General features: G+C 43.2%; 3 protein-coding genes across 12 annotated transcripts in view; 1 reads left to right on the forward strand and 2 right to left on the reverse strand.

Annotated features, from left to right (window-relative positions):
- ncoa2 (nuclear receptor coactivator 2) overlaps window positions 1–7,001 on the reverse strand; it is a 50,417-nt gene extending 43,416 nt beyond the window's left edge. For 3 of the 9 annotated variants that reach the window (XM_076080682.1, XM_076080689.1, XM_076080681.1), the window contains exon 1: window positions 6,748–6,934. The gene's annotated coding sequence lies outside the window, so the exon portion shown is untranslated. Of the gene's footprint in view, window positions 1–116; window positions 727–6,174; window positions 6,703–6,747; window positions 6,937–6,985 lie in introns of those variants that run through there. The other 6 variants (XM_076080691.1, XM_076080690.1, XM_076080686.1 and 3 more) reach the window with 4 other exon arrangements.
- A 1,017-nt stretch (window positions 7,002–8,018) lies between these two features.
- Window positions 8,019–15,152, reverse strand: tram1 (translocation associated membrane protein 1). Its single transcript, XM_076080695.1, has 11 exons — window positions 14,866–15,152; window positions 13,387–13,450; window positions 12,050–12,168; window positions 11,849–11,965; window positions 11,676–11,734; window positions 11,397–11,481; window positions 10,947–11,017; window positions 10,708–10,812; window positions 10,446–10,589; window positions 9,791–9,942; window positions 8,019–9,630 (listed from the first exon to the last, which is right to left on the reverse strand). Exons 1-11 carry the CDS (start codon window positions 14,986–14,988, stop codon window positions 9,560–9,562), a joined length of 1,110 nt encoding a protein of 369 aa, XP_075936810.1. The 5' UTR covers window positions 14,989–15,152; the 3' UTR covers window positions 8,019–9,559.
- Window positions 13,695–19,068, forward strand: xkr9 (XK, Kell blood group complex subunit-related family, member 9). Of its 2 annotated transcripts, XM_076080693.1 has the most exons (5): window positions 13,695–15,234; window positions 16,278–16,410; window positions 17,064–17,525; window positions 17,767–17,981; window positions 18,057–19,068. In XM_076080693.1, the coding sequence occupies exons 3-5, from the start codon at window positions 17,197–17,199 to the stop codon at window positions 18,686–18,688; spliced, it is 1,176 nt and encodes a 391-aa protein (XP_075936808.1). In that variant the 5' UTR covers window positions 13,695–15,234; window positions 16,278–16,410; window positions 17,064–17,196; the 3' UTR covers window positions 18,689–19,068. The 2 variants fall into 2 exon arrangements, with proteins under 2 accessions (XP_075936808.1, XP_075936807.1); XM_076080692.1 differs by having other exon boundaries at window positions 13,695–16,410.
- The last annotated feature ends 205 nt before the right edge of the window (window positions 19,069–19,273 follow it).

Below are 19,273 nucleotides of genomic sequence, written 5' to 3' on the forward strand. Positions count from 1 at the left end.
CTAGCTTTTGCACCCAAATGAAACATATACTGCAGCACTGCAACTCTGCCGTGGCAGGTGTGTTCCTCAGGACCAAGAGGTTTGGATAAGTGGTTCATAAAGTGGTTAATTCCTACTTAGGGTCAAGAACCTTTAGATACCGTCCAGTCAGCTTCTGTAGCATCAGCGTAGCGTCACGGCTCTGTCTCTCCTGTGTAGTCTCTTATCCAATCAGGGCCTTTGTTTTGCGCTCCACTGCCAGATGAGATGGGAGGCGGTTCTGTTTTGACGGCCCACATCAGGTGCCAAAACCACAAATCTCTGGAGTAAAAAGGCATGAATGGAAGCGGTTTGACATGCAAACAAACACACACCACACACGGGACAATTATAGGTAATTTGGCTGTCCTATTAGAGGGGTGAATAAATTATGTAGAATTTCAGTTCTATCATCTTTTATGTCGGTATTCAGAAATACAAAAAAAAAGGAAAAAGCAAAAGGTTAAAGATACTCTTTCTGAAAACTCCACACCAGGAATTAATCTCCCTGTGTTAACAAGGACAAGAATGGCCTTTAACTTCTTAACAGTCACCATCGTTACCTTTTAGTGTGGTGGGTGAGTTCATGACATCTCAATTTCTAAAACGTGTAGTGCGTGTTCATTGCTCAGAGAAGGTGGAAACATGCTTTCTTACCCCCCTCTTACCCCCATTTAAAAAAGAGACCGGCTGTATTTGATCTATTCATTATCATCCCAACGATATATCTATCACACTAGCAGGTAGTGTCTGTTCAGTCCATTGTTAATTCAGAAAACTATTGCTAGATTACTTGCTTGAAAAACAACGGCCGCATGTCCATCGCGTAACTTCCTGTCGAGCTGAATTACATGCACGCCATGTTCACCTATTATCACTGGTCGTTTCACCCGCCGTTTGTGGTTAATTGTGGGAGTTAACGGGGCGCGATATGAGGCTCGTGAACCTGCGCAACATTTTATGCTCTTGTGATTAATAAAAGGAAAACAAGTACTTCAGCTGATGGGGGCTGTGCTTAATCTAGACATAATGTTAATCTACCGTGTTCCTGAACTGTACAGTATGGACGGGAAACACGGGTCAGCTGAGGAGATTCCCTACCGTGCTGAAAACAGCCAAGATAAAGCAAGCAAAAGCATATTATAGGTCAGTAAGGGAACATTGCTGAGTCAGCAGCGAGCGAAAGACAGAGAAAGAGAGGGAGGGGGAAAGAAGAGAACTCAAGCTGGTCGGAGTTTGACCCTCACAATGTGTACAGAAAGGAAAAGCCTAAAACCGAATCCCCACATTCTTCTGGTTTATTACGAGTGAGTGAGAAATGCTGCTGCTCTGCACACGTCATCCCGTACCAGCGTGGCCCGGCCGGCGATACCGCCGTTTACCTCCAACCCAGAATAAGATGGCGCACCAGATTTTTCTCAGGGGCAGATTCACGCTGCATATTTTTTGGACCACCCACCCAACTCCACCGGGGCGGCTTGCTCAATCCAACTTCTCCCCTCCCTCCCTCCCTCCCTCCCTCCCTGCCAAGGATTCCACCCTGGGCAGTGGGAAAGATGCTAGCAGCCAGTGCCACAAACGCATTGTGGCAGAGGGGAAAGCACAAATTAAGACTTCAAACCACGCTGCCTAACCTTTACACACAACTCCTATCACGGTATCAATTAAGTGGATAACATCCTGCACATTTATGATCTACCGTTATCATTCTTTGAGGGGACGGGTGTGTTTTTATGCCTTTCCATTAAGCGCTTTATGTTTAAATAAGTACTTTTTAATTTATTACCACGATCGGATCAGTAAATTACTATGGGAAGCGCGAATACAAATGGACGTGCCGATTTCAGAAACAGCAACAGTTATTAGATCTACCGTATTGTACAGCTAAGCGATACCAGCCTCGCAAAACAAAAAGGGAAAACAGCTGCAGAAGCATTGTCACACAGTCATGTGACCTCTGCCGTCTCCTCTGCTCAGGCCTAACTGGCTGAGGGCACCTTCTTTCGCAATGAGCAGCAGACGCCACAATATCATCTGGCTCGGGAGATCGATATGCACTTCGCTGTAGCTGACCTACATAAGTGGAGGAGCGCGGACCGCCGAAATCCTGCGAGCCTAAAGATCCTCGGAGTCTCCATGGGAGCGGAGCGCGAGGCCGCCCATGGTGTGAGGTTACAAATCTCAGTTTTTCAAAAACATTACAGATTCAACTAATCATATCGCTCTAACACAAACCGACTGCTACAGAGAATTAGCCCACCTGGACGAGCCAAGGACACTTCAACAGGGTTTGTTTGCCAATATTGAGCTTAAATGTCCCTGAATAATTGTTCTGAGACGCAAACTCCTCCACGGCCACTCACTGCAGACTGGACCTCTCGATTGCCAAGAGAAAACTAAAAAGGTGCAAGTTATCAAAGAGCAAATTTGGGCTTAATTTTATCAGCAAACAACTGTAATTTAGCTTACATCTGACAACACTTCTCTTCATTGTTATAGCTCTTTAATGACAAAGCGCTGTACTCTGATAATTTCAGTTCTACGGTTCAACCAAAATAAGATCCTGTGCCCGGCTGCTGTTATGAAGACGGGACCTAAACTCTTAGCACAGATAGAGGGGTTGGGGGGAGGCTGCTTTGAGGTCAACCGAACAACACAATGACAACACGCCTTGAAGCAGAGCGCGAGTAAATAATCCGGCTCCTCCTCTTCCATGTCGAAGCCCTCTCAGCTCTCCATCAACCATCTCTGCCCTCGCTTCCGACGTCTCTCCTCTCCTCTCTCTCCCCCCCCCCCCCCCCATCCTCTCTCCCTACGCTGTAAAAACCTGGCCATTTCCCCACAGCTCATCCCTCACGCCCACCCAGGACCTGTCACACGCCTGTTTCCATGACAACACCAACGCAGAGACAGCAGGGTGAGATGCCCAGTGAGACAAACAGATACCGGGGGGGGGGGGGGGGGAGCGGTGCATCATGTCAAGAATACACCGTGGCCCTCACGGCATGTGATGGACAGATAACGGTGTAAACTTGACGAGAAGACATTCTGGGTGTTTGCGTAACCCGTCTATCTTCCAGTTTGGTATCTTTTAAATTTGAAAAAGACGGGAAAATGGTAATAGTTCAAGTCTTCTTTAACTGGTCTGGTCATAGTGGTTTCCCCCTAAAAGCAGAGCAACCCGTAGCAGTTTATCCTAACAGTCGGTTTCAGAATGGAATTTGGAGATTTGATCGAGGGCAGAAATACTTTGCAACATCCTCATGAAAGCTCAGATTCCTGCCAGCGCTGGATGCTGTTATTTGACTCGGCTTTTTTAAAAAAAAGAAAAAGGAGTACACACATTAAAGAGGCTGTGTGAGACGGAGGGGTATGGTGTTGTTCAGGAGCTGGACGCACTAAGCGGCAGAGACAGGGATGTCATTTTCCAGCCTGGTTCAAATGAGTCAACGTAATGTTGTTCGCCGCGAGAAGTGTGTGGAAAGAAGAGGAGCCGGAAGAGTTAACTCGTAAAACCTGCTATTTTTAAAAAGGGGATTCATGTCCAATTGAAACAGAAGTGTCTTTTAGATTAGTTAGGTGTCATTTAGAAACTTCAGCATTAAGAATTCTCCAACATAGTACTTCTTAGAGTGAGATCCGACAATAAGTATTCTGATGAGAATGTTCAAATAACGAGGCCCAGTAAGGTATTCAGGACTGCAGCTCAAGATTATAAACAATCCAAGCCCCAAAGATAGTATTCTATTCTAGAAGACAAGATATTAAAGAATGGAATCTACAACCAGAAAATCTGGCTTTTTAGTTTGTAATTTGATGTAAGCGATTAATTGATTCTCTAAAATGTTGCAGATGAATTGTCTCATGAAGGACTAATCGATTAACAGACGAATTATTCCAGCAGTAAATGAGTTTAAGCATCTAGAGGAGAGTTTTTCATTCTTCTAAAACTGCTTATGATTCCAGTGGGGCCGTGGTTACAAGCCTGGAATGAGTTCAGCTTAAAGCCCCAATAACAACTGGCCACAATGACCTGGGGTCCTTGTGTGATTTAGGTATTCATCCCAACATCTGTGTGATGTAGTTCACTGATTTTAAGACACAAAATCTGCATTTTAATTGAATTTACTGACAAAAATCGTATAGATTATCCACCAGATATATCTAACGCATAATGGCATTATGATAATGCTGTGTAGCTAGATGCGACTACTGATTTTGCACACAAAATTCAACGCGTCAATCAGTATTAACTGCAAGTATGATTCTCATTATGTCACCCCTCGAAAATGAAAAAAATATATATATTAAGATGTACGTTCACAGACCTCAGAAATAGCATATTTGTAACCTTGGAACAACCTCTACTTTAGTTCACTTAAGCTTAAAAATCGGTGTTTATTGTAAAGATTGTCTCATAACAACACATATGAAAAGTCTGCATAAATGACAAAGCATGTCTGACATAATTACAAAAACAGGATTTAATTCTACATTAGTGGGTGTGCAGTACATAAAACTGATTAGCTGTATAATGACTCTCATATTAGGCCAACAGTAAGAGTCAACAGCCCGAGAACTGGCAGCGCATGCAACAGAGCAAGGGTCAAATGATTACAGTATCACTCAGGTGACGCAACAAAGCGAGCCTATCACAGGGCAAAAGTCGGCGATTACAAGACGAGAGGCTTGTCTCCAATTGCAATAGAAAAACACTTTGCTTTGTTTTATGGAGTCGTGAAGACACATTGAACGTGGGACAGGCGACCCGAAAAGAGCTAAACAACAACACAGAAGGTTTGTGTGAAGGAAGCAACAGACTGATAGAAAAGACATTAATGTAGAGGTGGCTTCCAGACCATGTGACCCGCTGTCACACACACACCTGTTGCTAAAGCTGTATTATACAATGGGTTAAAAGGTAACACACACTACACTAAACTGTGCCAAGTCAGTGTGGAAAAAAACAAAACAACCTCCAGTCAGTTATCCTTGTATAAACATCCACATACTTGCATACACGCTTGCATGAATGGTCATCATCCAAAACACAGTCGTTCTATTGTACTGTTTAGTCGAGATGACACAAAACACATTTCTCCACGCACCAGCCAAGGGCAAAAGCCCTGTTATATTAATCTGAACAGGAGACTAGTATGCTTAGACCTAAGATACAAGCAAAGTAATACTACTACGTGCACTGTACACGCATACTGTTGGAATGCATGCTTTCATCTGTGCAGGACTGCATTCTTTGCAACTAGGGGAGGCGCCATATGCATGGCCCGTGACCTCATCTCTCAAAAGTAAAAGTATGAACCACATGCAATCGTTGTTTCTTTTGAATTCCTTGAGTTTACATTCTACGTGGCTGCCGGTATTGCTGACTGAGATCCAGCCCTTGAAGTTGCAGCCAAACTTGCAGCTGGACAACATATCATATTAGAAGCTCAACGTCGGGTGATGTGACACCGGTGCTGCTGCTGTGCACCATCAGGTGGGCAGAGTGATGCAACAGAAACTGCTCAACTGGTTCCACGAGATGCGTTCCTGCAGCATTACCCGTGAGAAGCGTTGACAATCACCGACATGGCACAAGCTGTCTGCCTGTATAGTCCCGAATCAGTCAAGCAAGGGGGCCCCATATTAGGAGTGCAACAAAGACACACACAAGTCAAAACTCTGGGTAGCATTTCCCCTGCATACTATATGGGCACCTTACATCTTCAGAGAGCACCATCTGTATTTAATTAAACGTCCTGCCTCCGTTTACATCTCACACAATGAAGCCCCCGCGTGAGTGCCACGCAAATTGTGTTGTTAACACATAATTATAAGTTGTATGACGTGTTGGGAACGCAATGCCACAACAAACTGAATGCACCGTTTTTCCTCCTCCGAGCTTGGAGCGACAGTTTTGAGTTTCTCGTCCCCGAGTGCACGGACCAACTTTCTGAACACTTTCGTCCAAATGTTTAAAAAGGAGACCTTTCAACTGGTTAAAGTGCTCGCGTTATATAGCTTGGCTGCTACCTATAGCCTCGTAGTAGAGCACCTCGACGATGCATAGTAACACAAGAGAAACATGAGTTCAGCAAAAACAACGAGAATATGCTCCCTGCACCCTGAACACATGGAGGAATTTAATGAACTTACCTAGTAGCATTTTTAACACCACACAAAAACGATGTTAGCAGCCCGCTCAAACACATGCTGGTAAGAGCTGTCCTGACTCGTTTATTCTGACAACGACGTACCGAGCAGCCAGACTTAGCCTGCGGCTAATCAGCTAGCATGCTAACTACGTTGCTGCTGTACTGGCGAACTTCGTCCGGTGTTGTATACACGGTCACCCGCTCACTCAGCACAAAAAACAAAAAAACACTGACATATTAAAGTATTGTGCACGCTACATTTGTATGGCACACCAGATGTATACGGAGGTCACCACTAAATAAAAAAACCGGCTGACAAACATTGGGAGTAACTCGCTTGCAAAAGCTTCGCTAAATTGAGTTCGCTGCAGAAAACACTATGGACACAGGCAGCGGGGTTAGCCGAGGAGCTAACAATGCTAACGAGCTAACGCCGAAAGCGAGAGCCTGTGCCAGACACAGACACACAACCGAGATTGAAGACCTCGCATTGGATCGGTTTGTTTTCCCCCCTCACAACGAAAACACTCACGTCCCGTCTCGGCAGCGAGCACCAACACGTGTGGCTACTTACGATTTAATACTTTCTGTCCGTGTCCTCGTTGTTAAATTCCGTTTGTCAGACGCCGCTCTGACCTTCGCGGTAGTGAAACAACATTTCTGCTGGCTAACTGTGCCGCCATGTTACTCCTGCTGTGCAAACCAATGCTGAGTGTTTATCTGGAGCTGGTAGCTGCTATCCTCCCCCACACAAAACCACATCACGGGGCTTCCAGCAGTATCAACTCAGCAAACCCTCAACGCTGATTTACCTGTTAAAGGATGACACGATTCTTCACATTTGATCGAACTGCGTACATTTGCTGACATTTAATCTGAAATAAAAAAAAACACTGACATTTACTTAAAGCCCCCACAGTGTCACGACTGTCAGTATCTAATCTTTAAATGTATGCTGTTATTTAAGAGGTGGGGAAACTATGACCCCCCCCCCCTATCCCAACTCAGATTTACCAATATAGTGATAAAGGGTGTTTAAACCAATACATCTACACTAATGGTAATACTGTTTACCAACATGTTTAAGCTCATAAAGATGTTTACCTTTAACAAATAAAAAAGGATGGTAAAAAGAAGACAGTTGAAGTTTCCCTTAACAATACAAATTTAATCTAGTTAATTTAAAGATAGAGACATTGTAACTAAACAGTAAAAAAAAAGTGTTTTTTCAACAAACGTTGAATTTAGAATTTAGAATTCAAGTAATTTTGTTAGCTACTTTACTAAATAACCATATCAAAACGCAAACAGCACGCTAACATGTCAGGCTTTAGACATATTACAAGTAAGCGTGTCCTAGTTTAGTTGCCTTGATTTACTGCGTGGTCAACTATCCATAGATCAAGCAAGCAAGGAGGCGTTTTCTCTCCTTTAAAACGTGTGCAACACTGCCACCAAGTGGCGGATAGGTGAAACATCAACAGGGTGGTTTCTACACGATTTTATGAACAAGAGTAAAGACTGCAGAGTGCAGAAACTCCATGTGGACGCATTTAACCACACACCACCATTTTTGTAGGTTTTTCTCGTTTGTGTTTGTTTATCTAAGGGCAAGGTTTGTTCAGAACGGTGCTCTACACAGTATAAAATACATATTTGTGTGCACATAATTGCATGAGGAGAAGGCTTTTAAACACCATTTATACATAAATGTTGGGTTATACAATCTACACAGTGACTGATGACATAACTGGAACAAATTATGACAACGGACTTCTTTGTCTCCATGTTTTTTGCTCAAGGTTCCTAACAATATCTCCATTCAAGAAAAATAACTCTCGACAGTTGTTTCTTTCAATAAACATTTTATTCCTTTGTAAGATAGATAAAACAATCAGGACAAGCTGAGAAAAACCAAATACACTTCTGATATACTGCTGGAGACAAGTTGACAACCATGACTTACTGTGTACCTAAAATCAGTTAAGGGGTTTAATTCTTTAGAATAAACCAGTGTTATCTAGGCGATTGTTTCTCACGATACTTTTGTAAATTCATTTTATGGCATGTAAGTGAAATACATATATCAACAGTCAATCAGGCTCATTTGGCACGTTTATAGTGGGTTGGGGGAGAAAAAAAAAAAAGAGCCAACAAAATATGTTTTCCTCACACTCAGTCCGTGCTTTAACAACAAATCATTCTTGTGGACATTTTTACCTTTTAAGCAACAATGTGCAGGGACAAACAAATACAATAAACCCATTCCCCTTAAACAGCAAATAATTATGGACCATACAAGACAGTGGTTCAATCAAACTAACTTACTAATGGGATGTTTTTGCCTGATTTTCCTTTCCATATCTTATAACATCTCATATGACTCAAAACTAAAACACAAAGTGTGTTCAATTAATGACAGTATTATAGGCAGAACGGCAATAGAGTCAGCATCATTTCATGGCAGGGGATATGTAGTTTTGTGACTAAAAGCTGCTTTAAACTCAGATTATAAAACGCTACATCAGGTTACTACATCTTTAGTGGCAGTTTTGCACTAAACTGTGAATCTACGTATAGTAGTAGTACAGGGTGATGTCTCCCGTTTTCCTGGGTTGCTATTATGCACACTTCATTATTCTATCCAGGAGTGGATATTGTAAAATCCTCTGCTTCGCTTTCCATCATATCTGTTGGCCAGTGACACGGCGAAAACACATGTCCTGCTGTGTGAGTTTGAACAGTCTGTGGTGTGAACCCAGAGATTATAAACAGGACTGTATGCAACCTTCACTGATGGAAAAATAAGAGATATTATTAGGAAATTCTTACAAAAAAAAAAATGTTTACAAATATCCTTCCAAAGAGGCGAAGAAGAGGAGCTGCTAGCACTTATAAATACAAGAAAAACAAAGGGAAATAAATCACAAGCTGGAATACACACTATTTTGGAAAAAGCATTGACATGACCTGACTTGGGAGAGACATTAAACACTGAAGGCATCATTCCTGAATTATTTTTTACACACCCTATACAAAACAATCTGTATCAATAGGCACTTCTTAAATAAGGTCTTCCTTTTTTTTTTTTTTTTTTTTTTTTTCATAGTTTGTTTGGGAATTTGTTTTGTTTTTTTATTCAAAGTGGCACAGCAGAGCAATGATTCTTAAATCAAGGCGTGCTGGACGACTGCCGACAAGCAAAGCTAAATGCATTCTGGCTCTTGAAGTCCAGCTGGGAGGTCAGTCCTGTGTGGGGGCTGAAAATGCGTATCGTGGGCGGGCGGGGGGGAGGGGGGTGCTGGAGGGACTGTTGGTTGGATGCAGCCACGAAAGCACGGGCTGAGATCATTTCTTTGGGAAGGACGCGATAGAGAGGAATGCATTTATGACGACTTCTCTTTTCTTGCTCTTGGTGAATCGGCCGCGTGGGAGCTCACTCCATTTACTCCATTGGCTAAAAACAAGAAGGGACACATCCAAATTAGTTCCTATGTACGCAAAAACATTATGCATAAAATACAAAGAAATGCATATAGTCTAATGTCCAGTGCTTTGCAGAGGAACACATTTACAATAAAAGTCAATGCGCTTCATACTTTGTGCTCGTTGCTCACCTTTGTCTTTCTTTGATTTGCTCTTGGAAGGAACCAGTTTCTTTTTCAAAGTCTGGGCCTGGGCATGCTCTCTCCACCGGCGCAGCTGGAAGTTGATAAATTTCCACATCATGAAGGCCTGAGTGAGGCAGATGGCAGCCAGGACAGTTATCCTAAAAAAAAAAAAAAAAAAAAAAAAAGAGTCGGCAAATCAAAAAAGGTCGATGAAGAAGCCGCGTGTCACACATCGATACCGCTAAAAATCAGATACTAATTTTTGACCTCTCTCAAGTATAATATTGGTCCACCCTAAGATACTCTTATCCAAAGCAGTCCATTATGTAGGGATAATGATTAGTGACGTTCTTCTTAATTTCCTGCAATCCCAATAACTCCTTTCATTGTAATTTATTGAAGCTGGCGTTGGTGGACAACTCTCTTCCTCTTCTACAATGGAGCCCTTCCTGTATGACTGTTGAACCTCAGTACTACACGGTGAGAGCAGAAATAAGCTTTTGATCCTTTACTCTAAGTGACCAAATTGATGTTGACGGATTTACACCATGGGGATTAAGAACATATCAAGGAAATGGAAATATATATAAATATAAATATATAAATAAGAGTGGGTTTTTTAGGGTAAAATAGTTCCGTTTCTCCTCTTAGACACACTTACCGAACAAAAATAACGTTAAAGTTCCCCGCAGCCAAATCAAAGCCTTGATTCTCAGATGTGGCGAGGCCAAAGCCCACGGTGAGGACGGACAGGGTCAGGGTGAGCAGCCGGCCAAGGACAAACAACACGGCCCATATGGTGAAACTGGAAGACAAGAGGATGACTTTCTCACCACCGGTAACTCCTCACTGGTGAAACTTTCACGGACCGCCACACAATGATTAGTCCACACACACACACCATTCTGAACATGGGAACTCACCCCGTTTGTCTGTTCTCGTTGCTGAAGTAGATCAGTCGGGAAACGTGGAACAGAAGCTCGACGAAGTAGTGCAACACCAGCAGGACCAGACCCAGACGGTTCAGACTGAAAGACACACCATTTCCCCTTTATTACAACCGACAGGAACAACACAGAGACACCAATAACTTTCCCCTGAAGGACAGTGTACAAACACAGGATTCATGCCACATGTTCGACACATGTATTCCAGTTCTTACTTCAGAATGTAGGCGCCTGCAATGTGGACCAGGTACAGGAAGATGTACACAAGTTGGCGTGGAATATCCTCCTAAACAGTAAACACAAAGGATGATGGGCCAAGAACGCTAAATATTGACTCTGCACGTGGAATTTAAGCAAGGCGAGTATGATTCTTTGAAACAATGCAACACAACCAAAGGAAGTCAAACAGGAAGTAGTCTAAGGGTCCAGACGGATGCTACAGCACGTCATACTAAACCATCACAAAATGATGGGCCCGCCCACACACACACACACACACACACACACACACACACACACACACACACACACACACACACACACACACACACACACACACACACACACACACACACACACACACACACACACACACACACACACACACACACACACACACACACACACACACACACACACACACACACACACACACACACACACACCTTCTTTGTCTTTTGGAAGTACAGTTCTGGCAGAGCGTGTAACCAGTAGCCCAGCTGACAAATGAAGTAGAATTTGAACTGGAATCTGAGGGAAAACAGGAGTTTAAAAAAAAATGTAAACGTTTTCATAATTCAGAGCCATACTTGAAGCGCTTGTAAAATAACCAATAAAGTAACACATGACAGCATTTCTTGTCTATTTAAACCACAAAGAAAAAAAAGAAGAAAAAGTATCTCTAAAATGCACACGGCCTCCACACATCAACGTTACAAACTTACGCCATCAGTGTGTGCGGATAACCCTCCCACAGGCTGACTGGATTGGACAGGAGTTTTTCCTACAGACAAAGAGGCATTTACATTACAATCATGGACATGTTTTATTTGGGGGGGGGGGGGGGGGCAAAAACATATGTTGCAAAGAACAACATCAGCTTAGCTACTGTACGTACAGAAAGCAGGATGCTTGCGCCCCAGCCAAAGGAGAATAAGTAGAAGGCGCTGAGCTGGCCCGACTCATTGAACTTGCTGTGCTTGGTTTTGGAGAAGTGCTTCTTCCTGTTGATTTTCTGCAAAGATGAACGACAATTTAAAAAAAACAAAAAAAAAACAGAGCTCAAAGTCTTGTGTAATCAAGTCTGTGTCTCACTTACATCCAGCACATACTCCTGGATAATGGCATGCATGATGATGGCCACCAGCATGTAGAAGAAGGTCGTGGCCAAGTCCTTGATGCCATGGTGGAAGTGGTTCACGGGCGTCTCCTCCGGGCCTTCAGTAGCATGCGTAGAGGTCAGACACATGAATATCATATAATCACATTTATATTTTCATATGTTATATGCTTTTAGATTTTCCTGTGACGCCGGTACTGACGCCTCAATTGAAATACAGCTGAAGTTCTTCTTCTTACTATATTACGTGGATTTTTTTTTGGGTGCCATCTCTCAAACCCTTGGGCATGTGCCGTAGTATTTGCACACAGCACAACACCAGATTTGAACGGTGAAGAACGTTCGGTGCATCTTTTTCGCATTAAAAGAAAATTAAGAGAAAATATTAAGAGAGCTTTAAGAGAATGTTGCTGCATGAGGCCCAATGTGTTTCACCAATATCCAAAATGTCAGATGAACCCTGTTCATCCTTAACATGAACTGTTGATCCATTTTAATTAAATGTAATCAAGTGATTCACACGTTTAATAACCTTGACTCCCGAGGTGAGGTGTTTGGATTAGTGAGTCACGACTGCAGTATTACACCCCTTTGACATTAACCGCCTCAGCACAATAATACGTCATATTAACATACTAACATAACATACTGCGAACAGTTTGGTGACGGCCAAGGCGGTGCTCACCGTTTAAGCAACCACATGACGAAATCAGTCCAATCATTTGTTAACGTCAGCACAGACTAAGAAAAAACCCACAGTGGCACTACTTCATTCGTTTCACGACAGTAGAGTTAGGTGCACGTTATTTGTGCGATTAGATACAGGCTGTGAATAAGTTACAGAGGTACGTACTCGGATAAGAACTGAATCACCAGCTGGCAGCCTGCAAAAAACCTCCAGCCTGTACCGCAGAGTATGACTAAGCTCTGTGGTTGTGCGCTCCTCCAACAACAGTATCTGAAGTTGGCAACAAAATTGTTAACCTTGAAATGAGCAGGACTTGAATCAACAAGCCTATATTACACCTTAGCCCAATTCACCCGGCACAACCTTGCCACAAGAGAACTTTAGAAATCAGGCAGACTAAATTTAGCTCCAAAGGAGGGGGGGGTGGGAAGGAGCTCTCGAATGGGTTTGTGTAAAGCTGTGCAAGAACCGCTCTAGAATGTAAATGAGAGGCTTCCAGCAGGACAACTCTAAGAAAATACCGCGTTGTGTGTCAAAGACAAAACTTGCAGTCTCACTTTTAACACGTCATCCGTAAACATCTGTTCACACCATTCATCTCGTACTCTCAGTTCGATCCTTATCTTACCATTTGTTGATATGGTGACGTTGTACTGGACTGTTATGAATAACACTGCAAACTTTGAGGTGACCTGTAGATGGGGGGGAAAAAAGGGGTTACATGTGTTTACACCCTAAAACTTGGAGCATTGCATTTATATATCAAGGATTCCCTGCAAGAACTAAAATGGAGTGACCGCAACTGTGATTTTGGCAATCTATTATAGCAATTTTAGGTTGATAATACACAAAGATCAGCAATAAATATGAGGCCATATGGGAACTGTGCAAAACTACTGTGACAACTGAAACAATGGGTGATAAAGCTCTGCCAAGTACTTCTGTGGAGGTGTTAGGGATACAATAAAAAGAATAATTTAATGTATATAGGAATACATCACTCAAATAATCACTTTAATTATATATATTGATGTGAAATGACCCAACTAAGTATTCATCAGAGAAGCGAGTATAGCTGCATCAATACAGCCAAGTAATAAGGTTACAATGGGAAGCTGCTTAGTTTTCCTTCACAACAAAAGAACAATTTGACAACACATTAAAATGTAATGCAAGGAAGAAGTAGTCACTGTTGAATTAAATGGTCATAAACGGCCATAATTTTTGAAAAATGTTCATGCTGCCGCCACGACACGATGTACACGTTGCAACAGCTGTTGGTACGAAAAGGGGATTTTACTTTGTAGAACCAAAACAGGAAGTAGTCTAAATCGACGCAGACGTGACACTAATGGCGCTGCTTTTTCACCGAGGATGAAACATCCTTTTTTTTTTTTTTTTTTCAATGCAACATAAATGTGAGTGAAAGTGGACCCGCACGCAGCTCCGAGTCGACGGTTCGGTGTGAACCGGGTTCCCGTTAGTCCGCCCGCAGCCTCGAGAACGCCGTTCGAGCTCCAAACTTTCCGTTTTCGGGGCACGAGCGGGTTCCTCTGTGATGACAGCCCTCTCGGTCGTTGTGTGATTGCCACGTAACACACGTCTACGCACAAAAACCAACCCAGCGGAGAGCGGGTGCACGATTAGTGTAGCGCACCGATACAAATGTTGCAAGTCTGCAACAAGCCGAGACATTTCCATAAACAAGCTGCAAGACGCATCCATACATTACACGTGAACAACTTTGGTGTGTTGTGTTTTTTGTTAATGATCGGGCCTGCAAGACGAGCGATTTGAAAATATCGATCTCAACATGGGAAGCAGCCAGATGGACAGTGGATTCTAATGCACACGTCGCTTTAATGAAGACAACAACGCATTACATCTTTATGAAAACATACCCCCGAATAAATCAATACATCTCGCGGATTAAAAGGCAAAAAGCGAGGCCACCGTGCTGAGGAAAAACTTTCGATCACGGGAGGAAGTAGTTTAGAAGAATACGATCAGACAGCCATGTCACTTTGCAGGAGAGCGGATCATTCGGCACCCCGTCTAGCAGCAGTCCGGGTCCACTCTCCCATTCAACATGTGTGTCGGGACTTACCTCGAACATCAGCCCGAGGAGGAACACCATAGCAACACAGGAAACAATGTCTGCATGGTTCTGGATGACAAACTCATGGCTCAGCACTGGCGGATTCTTGTTGGTCTTTTTTCGGATCCCCATGTCGGCACAACTTTTGCTTTACGCGGCGCAGATGTGGTCGATTTCTGTCGCGATATTATTATTATTATTATTATTATCCGTCTGGTACGAGGACGCTCAAAGCTTCCTACGAGCGAAGGGCCAGGCAGCAATTGAATGGCGTGTCACTCTGCTGCTAGTGGGAGGGTCGAGCCGCGGAGGCTGATCAACGACACTCTTTTTACGCACGGGAGAGAAACAGCTGGGGCTCTCTATCGCTCCCTAGAGGTTTGGAGTATAAGAGAGAGTATTGCTAACCCATTGCCTGTAAATGCATTTCCTTCTTTGAGGAAGACACTTATTTGCTTTCTTGTGGAGAGTTAGAGGAGTAAGTTGATACCACTGTGATATGTGGAGCGGTATTAATCTTCTCATCTGGCAAGAAAGCAAATAAGCCTATTTTCCCCCCAAAATGTATTCCTTTAATCAAAATACTACACACTAATTATAGATACTTCACGCCAGGGGCTTTGCTGATGGGTACTGTAGTACTTCAGGACACACACATCATACACATAGTGGGTAAGTGGGAGGGTTCAGTATGGATCCACAGCCCCAATTTTTTGCCCTGGGGCCCCCTGGTGGTAGATTCGGCCTTGATCTACTTAGACTACCCACATTCATCACATTTATTCTAAACAAAACATAAAAGAATAAACTGATACTTGAACTGAGTACGTAAGGGCTGCTTTGATCTATTTGAGCACACATGAGGAAGATCATCGTATTGAAATGTAGCCTTAAAGCGAGACTATTGTGGGATAATGTGGCTTAAGAGCAGAACAAGTAGAAAAGAGTAATAAAGTCTTTATACTGACTGAGTAATGTCGCTTAAGTTTGGTCATGTTAGCTAACATTAGCCACCATGAGCTACTGGTCATACCAGGCCAAATCAGGCTGTAGCAGTGTAACTATTTCAAGTCTGTGTTTTGAAAATATGAAGCACATTACAGTATTCCTGATCTTGGATTGAGATTTGCTCGCAGTTAATGTAAGTGCTTGGATTACAGGAAAGCCACTGTGCAAGGTGTGCACAGCAATCAAAAGATACACCTGTCTTTGAAAATGAAGCAATACGTCTGGGGTTGTCCCGGCATTTCACCACTGACTGGCTGCAATTCAAGCCACCCAAAAAATGTCTATAGGACAAAGGATTGTGACAGGGAAGTTAAAGCAGGAACTATTACCCAGTCATACACACACACACACCCTTACATGCACACTGGCACAAGATCTGTTATGTAATTACACATTTCTGGTTTGACTGTTAGTTCAGAAGGTTGTCACGAGGGTGGGGCTTCTCTCGGCTCACAAGTTTCAAGGAAAGAGAAAGAGGACGGCTGCATGCAGACGCTTGTGCCTCTGTGTCTGTACACAGCTGTCTGTCATGGGAACAATATACTGGTAAGTTGAATTGATGGTGATATGCAGTAATAATTGTGTGTACATTAAGGCAGAATGTGATCAATTTGGGATTTGTATATGAGCTCAGAATCATTTGTAAAGAATCTTTATGAAAATACAATAAATTAACTTTGGCTGTATTTTTATCGAGGTGAAGATAATATGAATGATATTTTGATATTGTGCTGTCTTAAATTAGTTCATTTTTATTGCTTTACTTTATCACCAATGGCCTCTCATTAAACAGTTTAATATTATATTGAGTCTAGAGGATGTAAAGACTTTATGGAAACCTCTAATGAAGTTATTTTGTTACTGAGAAAATAGGTTTTAAAATGCCATTCAGGTGTAAAATAAAAAATACAGTAAATCTTATAAAAGACTTGAATGCACATCATAAGTCATTTTATCATTCCTGCCGATAACATCATTTTCCTATCATGTTTGTAAGTATGCCATTTAGCAGGACCCAGTGTTTATGATAGAGTTCAAAGGGCAGCAGACTGCAGTCACGTTGCATTTCACCACCGTCATAAGATTTGTGGTAAACCTGCACAAGATTTCAACGAAATGTTTGCGCCTGATAAGCACTCTGTCTTTCCCATGATACTCATTGTTGTTTTTTTAAACATCATGTCGTAATGCTCCTACAGATTGACCAAAATGGCACCTGATCTGCTGCGGTCCAACACCAAACTGTCCACAGCAGCTTTTCCTCAGAACCTTCAGAGCGAAACTGAGCAAACCACATTTCTACCTTCATCGCAGAGCGACGCGTTCGGTTGAATGACGACACAAATGCCTCCATCGGACAATCAATACACTAAACTGCGATGGTTACTGACCATCGCTGGACTGTTCTTGTATGTTGGGGACATTTGGACAGACATCAGACTGGCCGTGAAATATTTTCGAGAGGGTCATTTTGTGTGGGCCGGACTGACTCTGGTGTTTGTGCTGGGTGGGCTGCTGGTGACGCAGATCTTCAGCTACGCCTGGTACAGGGACGACATGAAGGACGTTATGATGACCCCTGAGGGGGAACCAACCGTATCAGGCTTGTCCAGAGGTAGCCTGGTTGTCCTGCACCTATTTGGCATGGGCATCTTCAGCAGGTAGGACCTCGATAAGAGTGCAGCACTGCATTACATAACATAAGCTGCTCCTGTGGAACGCATGCATGTTGCGACTCAAAATGTGTGGTGTGCAAATCCTGCACATTGGCAATGTGAAAACTGGAATAACCAGATATAAGCTGCAGTGTATTGTAGGATGTGAATCACCTGTCTGTGCACCAGCAAAGGAGGAAATACTGACTAATGTTTGTTGTCATTGTGTTTGGCCACCTGTTGCTAGGTATTGTCGCCTGCTGAAAAAGGGCTTCGCAGTGGTTTGGACACCTAGACATTCCTACACAGTGGACGAGAGGAGCGACGTGCACAAGAATTTGTTTTGCATGGCGACAGATCTGAGCATGCTCAAGCTGTTTGAGACTTTCCTGGAGAGTGTCCCCCAACTCCTTCTGCAGCTTTACATAGTGCTGGGCAACGGGGGTTGCTCAGTCTTGCAGTGTAAGTAGAGGCAGGAAGTGACATATTTTGGAATTCGCTGTGTCACCATGTAAAGCATCCGTCCATTTCTTTCAGATTTCTCCATGGCGTTCTCCTTCTTCAACATCGCCTGGTCCCTGGTTGACTATCGCCGCTGCCTGCGCAGATCCCTCCCCCACATCGGGGAGATGCCCTCCGGCCTCCCCACAGCCATCTACCTCCTCTACAAGCTCTGCACCATCAACAGCCACATCCTCAGCTACACCCTCCTCCTCATACTGAGCCCCTACACCGCAATAGGCCTCACCGTGCTCTGGCTTGTGGGGACCACCTGGACACACGTGCTTCAGACCAACTTCTGCTCATCCCGAAGGCTCGAGCTTCTGTACCGAGCGGTCATCGGAGTCATCCTCACGTTCACCTTTTTCAACGTCAAAGGAGAGGACACCAAGGTGGCCATGATCGTCTACTACTCGTTCTATGCTTTTGTAAACATTGCGGCTCCTTTGCTGCTGGCTCTGTTGAAGCCAGAGTTGCAGGGCTCCACGTTTTTGCTGACAGTCGGCTTTTTAATCATTGGAGGATCAGTGCTGGGGCTGGTGTGCCTCGTGCTGTACTACCTCCTCCTGCATCCCAGAGAGAAGTGGCGAGAGGCGGACGAGGTGGACGGCCTGGGGAAGGAAACACATGCCGCAAAGAGAGTACAAAACTTTTTACAGTCTGGATAATCTATTTCTGGTTACGGGAGTGCGGAGAAAAAGATGGCTGTGAATCTGAGACTACTGTTAACTACTACTAACAATAGAAGAGCCTTTAGTTACAGAGAGGTGTCATCTTGATGTTGTGCCTTTATAATGCTAACAGTTATCTTCTGAGGAAAGTTAGCTTTTTTGCTATAAAGTTGACTATATAAATTACATTTTATTTATTATTGTTTACTAAACTTGTCAAAACTACATATTTGTCAAACTACATATTTATTCTTAGCAAAAATACTGTATTTGTAATAACCCTTATGGAATGCATTGTCTCCTTGGATATTATATATCACTGCGACCAAGACTGTTCCATTAATAATGCATTGTATTAAAATCTAGAAAAGATATTACGATACTTGCAGGCTGGTTTTTTTTACCCACACTTTCTTTTTATGTCACAATCATAACAGACAGTTGAGTGTACTTATCGTTCAGTAACATCGCCTCACCTGGCGCCGCGTCAGCAGGATTCTATTTGGTGGGTGTGGAGAGATGCTTACTTAAGCCTGTAACACACGTTAGACACAAGGTGGCGCTATTGTCCAGGTTGACTTT

This window comes from Anarhichas minor, unplaced genomic scaffold (assembly GCF_050575085.1).
Source record: "Anarhichas minor isolate MPS153535 unplaced genomic scaffold, ASM5057508v1 ptg000074l, whole genome shotgun sequence".
Lineage (NCBI taxonomy): Eukaryota > Metazoa > Chordata > Actinopteri > Perciformes > Anarhichadidae > Anarhichas > Anarhichas minor.